Source organism: Poecilia mexicana, unplaced genomic scaffold (assembly GCF_051168715.1).
Source record: "Poecilia mexicana isolate PSO_F unplaced genomic scaffold, ASM5116871v1 scaffold_16, whole genome shotgun sequence".
Taxonomy (NCBI): domain Eukaryota; kingdom Metazoa; phylum Chordata; class Actinopteri; order Cyprinodontiformes; family Poeciliidae; genus Poecilia; species Poecilia mexicana.
This window is the reverse complement of record NW_028263385.1, coordinates 18784635-18799651: the sequence shown is the minus strand read 5'-3', so window position 1 is coordinate 18799651 and position 15017 is coordinate 18784635. Positions and strand designations below refer to the sequence as shown.

Here is a 15017-nt window from a genome sequence, read left to right as displayed (position 1 = left end):
TTTAAAACATGCCGTATACAAACACAGAAATGACATTGTGCTTTGTAAAAGTAATCACATCCTGTAACCCTTTTCAAATTTTGTCACGTTAAATCCAAGACTAGCAAATTAATAGTGAACATATGAAATGGGAAGAAAATGAGAGAAGCTGGAAACTTTGGTCTGCATTTGTAATCAATTCATTTACTCTTATACTCCTAAAATATTATAAAGACATAACCAATTGGCTTAAGAAATTACTTGATTAGTAATTGCCAACTCTCCATATCACCCTGAACACACCATTCACATGATGACAGCAACATCATTTCCTAAACATGATTTCCTAAACATGACTGGAGAAGATGGGCAGAGGATGACATTAAACACAGGGAAACATGTTATGGGCTATTGGCTGCAAAAAGACTCAACCAGGGCAATGGTTCATCCTCCATCAGGACAAAAGTCTTAAGCAAACATCCACGAGTACAGCTGAACAATTTTGGTGAAATCATATTCATGTGTATGAACTGTCCAGTCAAAAGTCCAGACCTAAATCCAACTGTGAGTAAGACTTGAAAATGTTTGCTCTTAGAAGCTCTGCAGACCAGTTGACTGGTTTTGAGCTATTTTGTACAGGAGACAGAAGTGTAGGTCGGTCCCCCAAAATACTTGCAGCTGTGGTTGCAGCCACACACAAACACAACCCCCACCACTTCCTGTAAAATCCTGGATTACTAACATACTCTGTCTCCATGGTTCCTGATCACAACATCAAATTCTATCATAGAGGAAACTTTGGGAACAATGGTGAGAGCAGTGTATTTCTGTGATGTGTTGACACAGAGGAAGAGCAAAGAAATTCACTTATTTATTTGTGCATACATCTGAGAAAACATTTATGATTTTCCTACTCCTAATGCACAACAGTGTTGCTCTGTCAAATAAAATCCAATTTCAGTTTCCTACAGTGTTAGCATTCTGTCACCATGCATAGTGTTTGGCGTTGCCTAATTTATAGAGTAACATCTGTGGTGTTAGGGTAGGAATTGACCCCTTGATTTCTTCAAGAGAAAAACAACAACATCTTTTTTTAATTTTTGTAGTGTAATAATACAAATACAAAATGAAGGACATATCAGTACCCAAAGTGGCCTTAGACTGAACATCTATGGAAGAAGCTGCACCCATCTGTCCCAAACATCCCTTAAGGGAGCAAACTTGTCAGACTTTATTTGAGTGTCTCTGTTTTCAAATCGGAGGGTTCTTAAGATCATTCAAATGGTCTAAAGTGACATTGCTACTCTGAAAATATTTCTACCAGATGATGTGTCCCAGAGGTATTCAGTGGTCTCGATGCTGGATCTGTGTAATCCAGCAAGAAGAAGAACACCAGTATACAGATTCAGGTATTCCTCGTCAAAAATCGATCCTTTTGACTTTTTGTCCTTCAAGGATTGTTATTGCGATTCTAACCTTTTCAGTGGCATTGGCATGACCAAAAAGCATGTCTTGATTTCACAATTCTTCTCACAATGAATCTTGTGTCATTCAGATGACTTTCGCAGTTTCCCTAGTCAGAAGGTAGCTGGATGTTTTGGCTTTATTTTGTTAATTCCGAGGTTTCTGACAAAGTCAAAAAATCTTAATGTGACCAACAAAATTTATGTGGTCAAGTGCTTTTATGCACTTCAAAAAATTATGGTGGAGGTTCATGGTGGTAAGGTGGTGAAATTTAAAGAAGTCCAAGGAGTATGAATACTTTGCAAAAGCTTTTTTTGTGTCTGTGGCCTCTGCTGCAGTTGGCATATCAGGAGAGAGAAATTCCATCACCAACACATAATAAAACACAAGGCCCTTGTAGAAAGAGGGAATCTGGGAACAAATACAAACTATGGGATGTTCTGCTGACCAACCATAATGAGGCAAAGGCCTGTTTCCAGTTTGGATCAGCTTTGTTTTTGCTCACTTGGAAAAGAATCTATCAGTTTTTTCTTTTCTGTTTTTTTATTTTTTTATTTTTTTTAGGTTGTTTGCAGAAGAAGCAACCTTACGAGGACTGTTTTCATACTGCCCCTGTGACAGACTGCTATGGCCCTGAAAGCACTTCGCTGTTTATGCTTTGCCTTCACAGCACCAAGCTTCTCCCCCAGAGCCAGTAAATTACTCCACAGTACAACAAGCTCACTGTTCTACTCTGCTTAAGGTCTCTTAAATTTGCCTATAGGGAGCAGAGAGAATGATCACAGCTCATTATGACGTTATATTTTAATATCCCTGCAGGCAACAAATTTTTGTTTTCCAGCAAATAGAAATACATGTACAGCACAGGAACAGAGTGGTATGTAGCTGTGGCTGGGGTTTTTTAACAGCGCAGGGCAGCTCAGGGTAATTTTTGGGAGTAACTTCAGTGGCACCCCGCCCCCTCCTCTACTTCATTCCTGAGACAAAAACCAAGACAGAACAGATCTTGACTAAGTTGTGCAGAAGAGCCCAGACTTACACATGTAGAAATGCAGTAGAGTCATTAATTATAAGGTAGTGATTTTTTTTTTCTTTTTCATTAGCTAGGTTTTATATATATTTGGTTATCTTGGCTCAAGCAACAACTGAGTGGGAAACTTTCTTGGGAAGTTTGATTTACTGAGGATCTCACAGTTGCAAGCGGCCGGTGCACGGTAAGCGGATTTTATGGAACAGATTTGTGAAAATTTTAACTGATTCATTTGCATTTAACTTGCAGTCCAATTGATTCTGCTGTAAGCTGACAAGAAAAATTAAAAACACACCTTTTCCTTAACAGCAGCCTTATTTATGAGATGTCCTAGTTTTGAGTTTTCTTTTTTTTTTTTTTTTTTTTCTTAAATCACCAGGTCGCAACTTCCATCCCCCAACTAGAAAAACCTCCTCTGTGTAAATATAACCCTGTCTAACTACTATGAGATATGGGATTCGGTCACAAGTTCACATGGTCGTGTTTGATACATCTGTTCGCAATTTCCTGTGTGATTTTAGGTCCAAAACTTATACTTTCTCATATTTTGCAGAACTTTTATGTCAAGCGCAGTAATTTCTCGGCTTTAATGGAGCTTGCCCTCATGCTTACACACCGCAAGTTTAGTTTACTTTCGAAGGTGCTGGGGGAAATCTCTTCTCAGGCAAAGTATCGCGGTAGTAAACGATAACGACGCAAACCTGAAAAAGGGGACCACTGTTCACTGTCTGATATTAGGCAGGAAATGGGTCTAAATTTAAGTGATGGATTCAGGTTCCAGTTTTTTGGGGGGTTTTTTTAGCACAAAGCTGGAGCATGAGCGATGTCAAGAGAAGATTAAACTCGTGAAACAAATTATTTTTATTGCAGGAGGGTTGGTTAATAGAAGGAGCAATACAATAACTTTCGAATTACAGCAAGAGCATGCGGTAATTATTCAAAGAATAAAACAGCTACATACTTTGTATTTTTCCTAGCTCGGCTTAAGACAATATAATACAGTATACAGTGCAACATTCAATTGCACTGTATAAAAGTTTGTAATTGTGCCCTCTGTCCCCGATAACAATCGTTTAATTCGTTGTGAACATGTCCTAACTTGTTTTTCCGAGCCGCCTTTGTACGCAACATAAATGTGAAGATGCCCACGCCGATTTTACACCTGGTCCAACGATGGAAACCCGCCACTGCGCAGAGCTGCACATCTCTGTGTGTGTTAAAGTCATACGAAGAAACATGTGCACAGTTTTTTCTAAGCAAGCGGAGTAAGTTGTAATGTTGTATGCTAAATAATGACTAGTTATGCCAGTACATCAAGCTTGTTAACGACAAGCTAATTTGTTTGTCTGTGTTCAGAGGTCTGTATTTCTGGTTACATTTACTTGAGCAATTTTTTTGAAAAAGAGAGAGAGAAAAAATAAAGCTCTTATGTGAATAGTTTTACTTCCCTATGCTTTTTACAGAGTATTTTGAACTACTCATACTTGAGTAGATTGATTTTTCAGTTAAATAAAAGAGATTGGAAACATTTTTAGATTTCTGCAATGCATTTGAGCTAATGTTTATGTGAATTTTAGCATAATTTCTCAGTCTTTTCTACATGTCATTGTCATTGTTTTCGTGTTAATTAACATGGTTATGTTATTTGAAAGGTTACATAAACATATATTTATACTACATTAAAGTTCTGTCTACTGTGCCCCCAAGATAAGCCATTGCCCCCTTGGAGCCGGATCTGGGTACTTTGTATATATATCCTTTATCTCATTAATAAGTGGCACAGTGCTGTAGGATAGTCTTTCTTACATGTTCCATTTGTTTTTGAAGTATAAAGAAATGAGCATTTTTGGTGAGTTTTCTTGCTAATATAATTTTTGATACAGTCAAGTTGTCTTAAAAAGCAGTGCCTGGCATGATGTGATATCTGATTTGAGAACTTTTCTTGGATGTTGGAGACAGATTTGCTATATTTTGGTAATAAATTTTTCTGCAAGCTTTAACTTTTTCCATCTAGAGTTCTGACTTCAGGGTCATTCTTGTTTCAGCTAGAAACTCGAGAAGTTCAATTTCAAGTGCAAAGAGAATGCGCCGTTAGTACTGCAACTCTTTTTTTTTTTTTTTTTTACTTGCAAGTAGAATATGCTATCATCAGGTGTTACGTCATTCCTAGATCTTAGCTACAACTTCTGAGACTAATTGAGTGTAGCGTAACTTAATTTAAATTCAAAGAACAAGACATAACCATTGCTTGAACAAGCACAATTCAAAACAATTCTAGGTCATGTTTCTTCTACACTATTTAGCTGTTCTTCACTGGGCAGCCCAGCTTGTTGCATAACCACCAGTTGATTGACAGCAGATGTAGACTTGCTGATAGTAGGCCTAACATAATAAGTTGCAAGCAAAAGTTGCATCTGATAGAACTCAAAGAAAATGTGAGTATCAAACTTTAGATTTTCCCTCTTGGAATTTTGACTTTGTGAAAGTCTGATAAAGTGGGTCAGTGGTTAAAGCTGTCTAAAGTGACTATTGGTCAGGAAATTGTAAAAAAAAAAAAAAAATCTGCATGATTCAATCCAGTTCTGATGTTCATTGTTTAACTCACACCAGAACAGATTTAGAACATTTTGAAACATATTAAAATCCTGAAATGATTATTCATGCAGGAGCAAAACAAAACACACATCATTTATCCTACTGTTACGATGCCAAAATCCTCAGACTCTCAGTTGGAGTGAGCTACTAGTTATTTTGCTCGAGTTTCTTGGAGTGATCCAAATGAACAATGTTCTAATCACATAACTAGTGGCATGTAATCTAATTGCCATTCTCAGCGATAGCTGACTACCAATTAATCAATTAAGATTGAAGAGAAAGAATACCATTAGACGAGTAGATAGAAGAGGTTATTACTTTAGAAACATTTCCAGCAGCCATGTTGGATTTCGAGATTTGGGATGCTGAGAAACATCCCCACTTGAAATTTCAACTTTAGGTGACTTTAAAGTCCAAACCTAAATCCATCAACAAAATATGCCAATGGAAAAGATTTATAGTTTTCTTTTTCTTCTTGAATGTTTTTGTGAAAAAAACAACAAGTGATCTCTTAGGTCAGTACTTGAAAATGTTGGTATTCACAAAGTCATACTTGTTGTAAAATAGCTTAAAACTGATATGTTAACAAAAGCAATCTGAACCAAACTATCTTTTTTTTACCTGCTAAATGACTGTGTAAACTCCAGTTTATTATAATCCACTTCATTTCACTTAAAGTGCTGCTTTATATGTTTTTTTTTACTGTCTCCCCATTATTTCCTTTTATATAACTCAGAGGGCTAACAAACAAGATTATTGGATTGCCTCTTGTTCGAATAGCTCGTTGTGTGTTTGTTTGATTAAACCTGATTGGCAGGTCTTTGTACTTAATCCTGTTCCCGGGGCTTGAAGCGTTCATTTTTCTCTCTGACTGCAGCACGATGTTCACACCCCCGCGTTGGTTGTGCATGAATCCCCAGCAGTGCTCAGGGCCAAGGAGGGAAGCACTGGCTCCGCTTTGATCCCCCCAATGCAAAACGTTTAATTTCATGGCTCAACCGCACGGCTAAGTTATATCTACCTGTGTTGCATTTGTGTTGCCACGACTCGGGACCACACTGGCATAATCGGTCTGAGGAGCAGGCAAAATCGCAGACGGTGTGTGATCTCCTAAAGGAGAGCCTTCTTCGGCTCGTGTGTCCAATTGCAAGAGGTTGTCCGGTTCCTTGTAATCTTAAGGGTGTAAGAGAATCCCAAAGGAATGTTCTAGATAATATATAGATTGAAAAATAGCACCCCCGTTACCCCCCACTCATGGTGATGACCCTGCGAAACCCACTAGCCAAATATCGAGTGCAACTTTACACCTCTCTTCGTTGCACCCCTCTGCTGCCAAGAAGATGTTCTGAGATGCAGGGCCAAAAATAGATACTCTTCTCCTACTCAGCCTGGAAAACAAATTATGAAGGCACAGATCCTGCTATGTTGTGTCTACAAAGATGGAGCATTACGTTCCTGTAAGGAATTAAATCATCGAATGGGTGAGGCCTACTCATGTAACTGAGTTTACTTTAGTCTTCATAAGGGTATGATTTTATGTTGTGTAACATTATACTTCTGAGTGACTCAACCCTGAGAATGTCACAAAGATCCAGTGAAAGTCTGTCAAGTCACATTACAGTGGCAGACAACATACCCTTTTAGTCACAAACGTTAATGTAATGGGATGCAATAAGACAACTAAAAGCATTTTATAAGTGTAAAAAAATAAATAAAAAAAACAAGAAAAAGATCCATGGAACCACATTTTGGTGCAGTTACACCCCCAAAGTCAGTTTTGCAGATTTGGAAAAAAACATTCATTTTCCAAGTCTTGCCACAAATTGTTAATACATCTGGACTTTTACCTACCCATTTTAACATGTGAATATGCATTGATTTAAATCATCCAAGACTATCTCTGCATGTATGTTTAGGGTCAGGCTCCTGTTGGAAAGGTGAAGCCTCTAACAGGTTTTCTTTCAGGACTTGCCTGTACCAACCGTCTTCCCTGGAGCTTTAAAAAGCTTCCCTTAAGAAAACCCTCACCCACGGCATCATGATGCCACCATCATGTTTCGTTGTAGGGATAGTGTGACCAGGGTGACGTGCAGCGTTAGTGTTAGCGTTAGCATAGCGTTCTGCTCGGAGGTCAAAACAACCAATTTCGGTGTCATCTGACCAGAGCAGCTTGTTATTCAGGGCGCTGCGTCTCGCATTTGGCTTGTGACAAACTAACAGAACTTCTTATAGATTTCTCTTAACAATGGCTTTCCTCTTCTTTTGAAGGTCAAGTTGGTGTCAAATATTTCTCAAGCAGTTTTCAGCAACTGTGTCGCAATTACATTGTTTTGCTAATATCATGCAGCCCTAATTTGCAGTTGTGCCATATTTTATAACCTATCCCTGATTTTATTATTTTATAACCTATCCCTGATTTTATTATTTTATAACCTATCCCTGATTTTATTATTTTATAACCTATCCCTGATTTTTATGCACAGTCATGTCCCTGATCTGCCTGCTGTGTTCCTTGGTCTTTATGATGCTGTTTGACCACTGATGTTAACCTACAAACCACTTAGATCTCAACTGAACAGCTGTATTTATACAAGTGGACTCTTCTCACCAATTGGGTTACTTATGAAGGCAATTTTATTTGGATTTTATTCAGGGGCATCAGAGCCAGGGGGGATGAAAACTATATGTCCTCTTCCTTCCACTTCCGATTGTGTGCTCCTTTACATTGGTATGAAATTCAAATAAGACAGATGTGAAGTCAGTCATGAACACAACATTCTGTCTTTGGTGAAAACCTAACTTATGAGCAACATGTCATTGCTTAACTTTCTAGAGAATATCAGCTAACTCTACGTAAAAATAAACCTCACCTGACTCCTTAATCCTGACTTGTTCCTCTACTTTCATTCAAACAGGTACGATGGATCTTGTATTTGTGGTGGCGTTCAGCTCTTGGCTGGCTCCTGCACTCGGTGAGAATGAATTTTCTATAATTGCTTTGGGGTCCGGACCCTTACGAACCCCAATGTGCAAGCGTACTGTTCGCCGGCACGTTGCTGTAGTTGGTGTTTTAAGTTCCTGATGTGTGTGTATGACAGGGTCAGCGTTTGGCAGGGAGGTGTTTGGTAAGTTTCCTGCATCAGAGTGGCCTCTCCCTGAAATTGCATGGCCTTTACTCCCTCGTCTTGTTTTGTCGGCTGGCTTTTTGTGAACAGCACCACTTGTTTGAATTGCAGTAAATCATTTTTCATCCCTCTTTTCAGTTTGTTTATTTTATTTTTATTTGTCTGGAGAGTTTGCTTTATGCCTGCGGTTTTCTCCCAGAAAAGGGTTTTTGTTTCTGCAGTTTGAATAATCAATCATCCAGTGCTGCCACTGTTACAAATACAAATCTCGGTCTCTGACTTGTTTCCCTCGGCGCTCCACATACCATCAGCAGGGTCTGATGCTAAGCAGATTTGCCTACACTGATTTTTTTGTTGTTGTTGTTGTTGGGCTTTTTCTTTTTTTTTTTTTTTTTTTTATTCGGTCTCGTGTCTGACTGCAGGTCACTTTTTAAAGCTTGTCGAGAAGCAAAACATGTTTTTCACCTCAGAGAAAAATACCAACAGTTTACATTTATTTTGTCTAAGAATGAGGTCAGAGGTAATTTCAGGACAACTTCCTCCTCAGTAAACAGGTTGCAGTGTTTTTTTTATTTTTTTTTTTATGAAATGCATGTAAGTCAGTGCAATCTACTCTAAAGTAAAAATTTATTTTGGAGCGGATAGATTAATTGTTAGGTTTTGTAGTACACTATATCCAATCGCAATTGTACCCTAGGACTTAGTTTTAATATGATTTACAGTGTCTGATGATATTAGTTATAACAACTTTGCATTAAGTGATGATGTAAAATGTCAGATGGTCTAAACATCTGACATCTCTTCTTCCATCTGGCTCCTGTCTAAATGTTAACGTTCACGCAACGCCTGCTTTGTGTCTGACATAAACCTAAGCTGGTTGCTTAGTAACCCTGCATGTTTCCGGTTGGGCCACTAAACTTAAGGTAGGAATTGGGATTTAACAAGTTAAGTTTGCTTTTTGTCAAAATTTCACAGTTTGGGCTCCAGGCAAGTCTTGATTTCCATGAGGAGGCTAGGCAAGAGAGACGTGTACTAGTACAGACAACAGGGCAATAAAACAAAAATATACTTGAGGTAAACCAATTTTATTAGAATTTTAGGTAACACTTTATTTGAAGGGGGTGAATAAGACTGACATGACACTGTCATAAACATGACATAACACCTGTCATGAACATGAATAAGCCTTCATGAATATTTATGACTGTTGTCATAAAGCGTCATTCGGTAAATTATGACACTTTTAATACAAAGTTGACATTATTCAAAATGTCTTTGTTATGACAACTTGACATTAACCAAGAAATCACTACTGATATAAATTTGTTATAAAAGAATTAATGATTGCACTTTAAAAATTAGGTAACTTTATGTTATTAAAGGTAAAGTTTAAACAGTAATGATTTCTTGGTTAATGTCAAGTTGTCATAACAAAGACATTTTGAATAATGTCAACTTTGTATTAAAAGTGTCATAATTTACCGAATGACACTTTATGACAACAGTCATAAATATTCATGAAGGCTTATTCATGTTCATGACAGGTGTTATGTCATGTTAATGAAAGTGTCATGACAGTCTTATTCAACCCCCTTCAAATAAAGTGTTACCGAATTTTACAAATGTTGCTGCATGCTGATCCCCTTTTTTAATGGATGACTGTTTAAAGAGTTGATTGTTTTGTAATAACTCCCATCTCCACATGTAGCTCCTACATGTGCCTTTCTTTGTTTATCAGCTTCCTTTGCCCTGCTGAAGTAAAGCAGGTGCAGCATAACGCTGCCGGCACCATGTTTAGTGGTCGGGGCGGAGTGTTCAGCATTATACATTGTGTTTTAGTTTCCTGCCTTACGTAACGTTTGCATTGAGTCAAAATTATTTGTCTCATTTGATCGCGACGCCTTCTTTCCTTCTCCCACATTTGAATTGAAGCATCTGCTGGCCTTCTTTGAACAATTGCTGAACCTTCAGCAGTCAAATTGCAGTTACATTTTCTCCTCTTCCATAAAGAGGGCTGGACAGCATAAAGGCCACATTTGTGAGGTGGACGACTAACTGGTGTCACATCCACAGAACGTCTCTGAATTGTGGATTTCTGCATCTCCTCCAGAGTAACCTTTGTCCTACTGGTTGCTTCATTATGCTATAATTGGATATTGTTACTAATTAGATTACCTTTGGATAAAGTTTGTTGCCCTTCAACATGTCTAGGGGTATCCGAGGGAACAGAACTGCACAACAAAATGTCTTATAGTTAAGATTTATGCTCCACTTTGCATTGATCTGTCTCATAAATTCCTTATAAAACTGTTGAATTTTGTAAAAAAAAAAAAGCAACTATTAATTTTACGGGGTGTACCTTGTGAAGCGTACTCAGCTATTGTCACTTTTGCAGTTTGCTGACAGGTACTTGAACCACCACCTGAAACGTTCTTTTCTCTTTTACAGTCTCAGCAGCAGACGACGAGAAAGGTGAGGACAGCTAAAGAGAAAAGCATAAAATAGTAAAATTAACAATTTGCTGCCATTTAAGTCAGGAGTGTGAGCAACCGAAGGACTGAAACGACGGCAAATCCGTCGTCTCATGAGAAAAGTCTGAAGTGTGTCACTGGTTACATCTGCCTCTCATTCATTACCTCTCTGTCTTTTGGTCTTTTCTCCTTCCAGACTTCGACAGCGCTTTTCATTACGGTGAGTGCTGAGCACGCAAAGGTTCTCCTTTAAACAGTCGACCCCGCTGCTCAGGAAACATCTGGGAAGTCGAGATGAGTTTTTCCAGAGGTGATGGAAAACTTTCACCTTTTTGCAGCGAGTTTTTGCAGCGGAGCCAAAAGAAGCACTTGACATCCTGTCTGCTGATTTTAATAGTAAAACAGCCACAGTGTATACTGCACAAGAAAATCCCAGCTGTTTTAATTTTTTTTTGTGTTTTGACCAAACTGATGGTCCAGCATTTTACGTTCTGTTTATGTTTGAGGTTAGATAAAAAAAAAAAGAAAAAAATCAGTGAGTTGCATGAGCTACAGTGCCTAAAAGTTGTTTGCATTTTGTTTTGTTTTTTTCAATAAGTCTGGGTTTAGAGTCTACTGGAAAGAATATTGGAAATAAATAACACAAGATTCATCTACAAATGGAAAAATGTTTTGTTTTACAAAAAAAAAATAAAAATAGCTAGCTGTTGATGTCAACAAATAGCAGATGTTGAATAAACTGTAGAATAATGCCTAGAAATTTTGACCTAAACTAAGATTTTAAACACCTGCATAACTGACTTCATATTGTTGAATTTTCCAAAAGCTAGACATGGAAGGCCAGTTAAAAATACCTCTGCTGATTTGTTTTTATTGAACACAGAGGCCTTTAAAACTATGCAAACCTTTGCTCTCTGTATCTGACGAGCTCCAGACATGTAAAGACAGACAGGTAAAGATTTCTGTTAACTCCTGATAAGCTGGAAGGAATTTCAGTCGAGTCATCAACTCCTAACACTTTGATTTTTTTTTTTTTTTTTTTCCGGCCAGCCATTGGATGTGTTCTCATTATACATTTCTCGGTGGGTCTAAATTTGAACTGATTGCAAATTTTAAGAGTTATGACTGAATGTCACAGAACCGAGTTCTAAAGATAAATCTGCATGCCTTTTTCAGATATTTTTGTTGTCTTGAAGGCCACCTCACAAACTGAATGTACGAAATGTATTCATGTTCTCACTTTGGTACTTGTTACTTAGAGGAACACGAAGTCTTTTTGCAGTTTTAACATGCCGCATTGTGGAGCTAATCTTCTACTTTGTTGTTATTCTTTGTTACGCAACGGAGTTACTGCAAGCATGCAGAGTGTTTCTTAGTTGCAGCTAAGCATCTGAGAACGTTCTTATCCTTGTCCCTCCTCTCCTTGATCTTTTAAGAGCATCAAATCCCTCGGCAGTTTGTCATCCCAGCTGTGAGATAACCACAGAAGAGTCCCGAGATAAATGCAAGATATTTACAGCTTTCTTTTGGGTTTTTCCCTCGTTTCCCCTGCGACATACAGGAGCGAGATGATGCTTGTTTTTTAAAGGTCACAAACCAAACATGTTCAAAATCACTGAGTAGATAAAAAAAAAAAAAAATCAATTTAAATACCTTATTTCTTTTTACACTTTGATTATTTTCCGAGTTCAGTTTTATTGACCACTGTAATCTGACCTGGGATGAGAAAATGTTTTAATTTTCCAAAGCTTGCCTTGCACATTCCTGAGCAGAAGTTATCCACTGCAAAAACACAAAATCTTAGTGCACTTTAAATAAGACAAAACTGGCCTACAAGTAAGTTGTAATATGTACAAGCTTGTTTTAAGTCAGTATTTATTCACTATTGATTAAAAGTACTAGCTCTAATGGTAGTTTTTTTCTTTTCTTTTTTTACTTATACATTTTTAAAGATAGATATATTTTTTTAAACTTGCTTTGAGAAGAATATTTTCTTCCAGTGTTTTTACTATCGGTGGCTTTGCATGCGTGGGAAAGTTTTTCTGCTCTTCTTCCAGAGAACTGTTGCAAAACAAACTAAACGAGATTGCAAATGTTTTTAAAGTCAAGACTTGACACCAACCTTGAAATTTGTTTACAGATCTGCTGTCTGCAGCTTTTCTGATTTTTTTTTTTTTTTTTTTTGGCATCCCATCAAAACCATTATGAGAGATAGCAAATTACCTCTGCAGTACTTTTCAATTAAAATTTCATTCGGAAGCCTCAGAAAATGCCTCAAGATATCAATTTTTTAATGTCCTTAGGAGAAAAACGTCTGGATGTCTCCTTTCAGCTTTGCAGGCATCTCTCCAACAATTTTTATTTGATTTATTTATTTTTTTTTATTTCAGATTATGAATCTCTGAGAATCGGCGGCCTGGTTTTTGCTATCGCTCTGTTCCTGCTGGGCATTTTCCTCGTCGCCAGTAAGTATACAAGTTTGCGACAGATGTAAGACGTCAAGCTGAAATTATGCTACAAAGCACGCAGACTCCTTTTCCGGGGCTCAGAGGTTCACGCACACTTCTTGGAAAGTGCGCGTTGGAAAGTATCAGCCAGTCGCAGCATTTCGGCCATCATAGCTCGTCCCTCTCTTTTACTCATGGCGTCGTCTCAAAATTCCTGCTCCAACCTGCCAGCTCATCCTGCTGCTTCTGCCAGTTAAAGATGTGAAACCATAACTAAGCAATAAATAATTGAGTGAGACTCGACCTCCCTGCAGCACGTCCTCTGTGTGTTTACAGGGACTAAAGTGAGTTTCAGACATTTCTTACAGAAAGCCGGCTTATGGAAACTTTCGGAAGGTAGAATAAAATTTCAGTATCTACAGATGCCTATGAAACATCAAATACTAATTTAATCTGCCTTTATATGTTAATCAAGACCAATATATCTTTATGCTCATATCTTTTTTTTTTGGTAGTATTATAAGCTTTAATGAGATTTACATATGTGTAGCAGCTCAATGGAAGAAATAATGCAATGTTTATGCCTTTTTTTATCGGTAAACGGATGCTACTTTAATCTTATTCCTGACACAAAATAGCTGTTTAAGATTCATCTTTCAGGGTGCTAAAGCTTGATTTATTTTCTATATAAATTCCTGTTAAATTGAAGAAAGTCTGTTTGATCTCATTTTAATTTAAAGAGCTTTTTAGGCAGTGTGTCATCAGATTACATTACATGAGCCAGGGGCAAGTAAAGGAAGGGAAGCATAAACAGAATTAAAAGATGCACTCATCAAGGAATATTTACTGTCTAAATATTTAAATTGAACAAAAAAAAAATGACAGTTTGAATCATATAAGGGAAAATTAAAAATTTCCCTCTTCATTTCCCATTTGCTTGCAGCAGTGGTGGTTCTTGCTGAAAGCTTGGGTTTCAGCAAGAATCCAAACTATTCATGTGAGCAAACATGTTCACACGGATAGAACATTGCACTCCAACCAAAAATGTCAGTAACATTCTTCTGGTATGAGTTTGGCTGTGTTTTTGGCAACTCCTCATATCAGAATTGATATAATTTATTTAAATGAGTTGGTTTCCAGGAGTAGAAGTCGGGGGATATTCTGAAATAATAATAATTTAAAAGAATGCAGTGAATAAAGCTGGAATGCATCCCTCACTTGCTGCCCAGAACATCCTGAGTTGTTTTATTCGTAGTTTTATCCAGTTCTTTTCATAAATGGTGGTGCAATGTCAAATTTTCATAACAGCACTCTAAATTTAAATGTTATATTGAATATTTAATAATCTATCCATGGTTTTTTTTTTTTTTAACAGCTCGAAAGTGTACCTGTTCAAAGAGTGACAAGCCAAGGTGAATTACACAAAATAAGTCAAAGATGTGCTTTTGTTCTTATATTAGAAAGGTACAAATGTTGTTTTTACACAAATACCTATCTGTGTTTCCTTTAGGCCCAGGAATCCAGAAGTTTAATCAGCTAACCAGAAAGGTATATTTAACATTTTATTTAATGTTTACTGTTATGACCTGACTCAGTTGATGTCTTTGCGTCTGCAGTTTGCCTACTGGCGCCACTAGATGGCAGCAAATACCGCGAAGACGGCAGAGAACGATCCTTTGAAGAGGACAGCATTGAGCCTGTTTAGATTACATAATCCAGTTGTTTCTTTCTTTTTTTCCCTCCTTTTTTATGTTTTTATCATCGATAACTGTCACTAGATGATGTTTTATCTTTATACAGTAGGAGTAGTGACTTTCATTTTTATCTTTCTGATTTTCAAACAGATGCTAGATAATAAAGCAAATGTTTGAAGAAAAAAAGTTTGCTTTGATTTATTTCGTCCTAT

General features: G+C 37.4%; 1 protein-coding gene across 6 annotated transcripts; it reads left to right on the top strand.

Moving 5' to 3' along the window:
- The first annotated feature begins 1763 nt into the window (after positions 1–1763).
- fxyd6l (FXYD domain containing ion transport regulator 6 like) lies at positions 1764–14991 on the top strand. 6 transcript variants are annotated; one of them, XM_088013887.1, is made up of 9 exons: positions 1764–2657; positions 7984–8040; positions 8167–8193; positions 10642–10665; positions 10861–10884; positions 13055–13129; positions 14487–14523; positions 14622–14659; positions 14728–14991. In XM_088013887.1, exons 2-8 carry the CDS (start codon positions 7989–7991, stop codon positions 14641–14643), a joined length of 261 nt encoding a protein of 86 aa, XP_087870013.1. In that variant the 5' UTR covers positions 1764–2657; positions 7984–7988; the 3' UTR covers positions 14644–14659; positions 14728–14991. The 6 variants fall into 6 exon arrangements, with proteins under 6 accessions (XP_087870013.1, XP_087870014.1, XP_087870011.1 ...); XM_088013885.1 differs by lacking the exon at positions 1764–2657 and adding an exon at positions 2676–3738; XM_088013882.1 differs by lacking the exon at positions 1764–2657 and adding an exon at positions 7741–7796.
- The last annotated feature ends 26 nt before the right edge of the window (positions 14992–15017 follow it).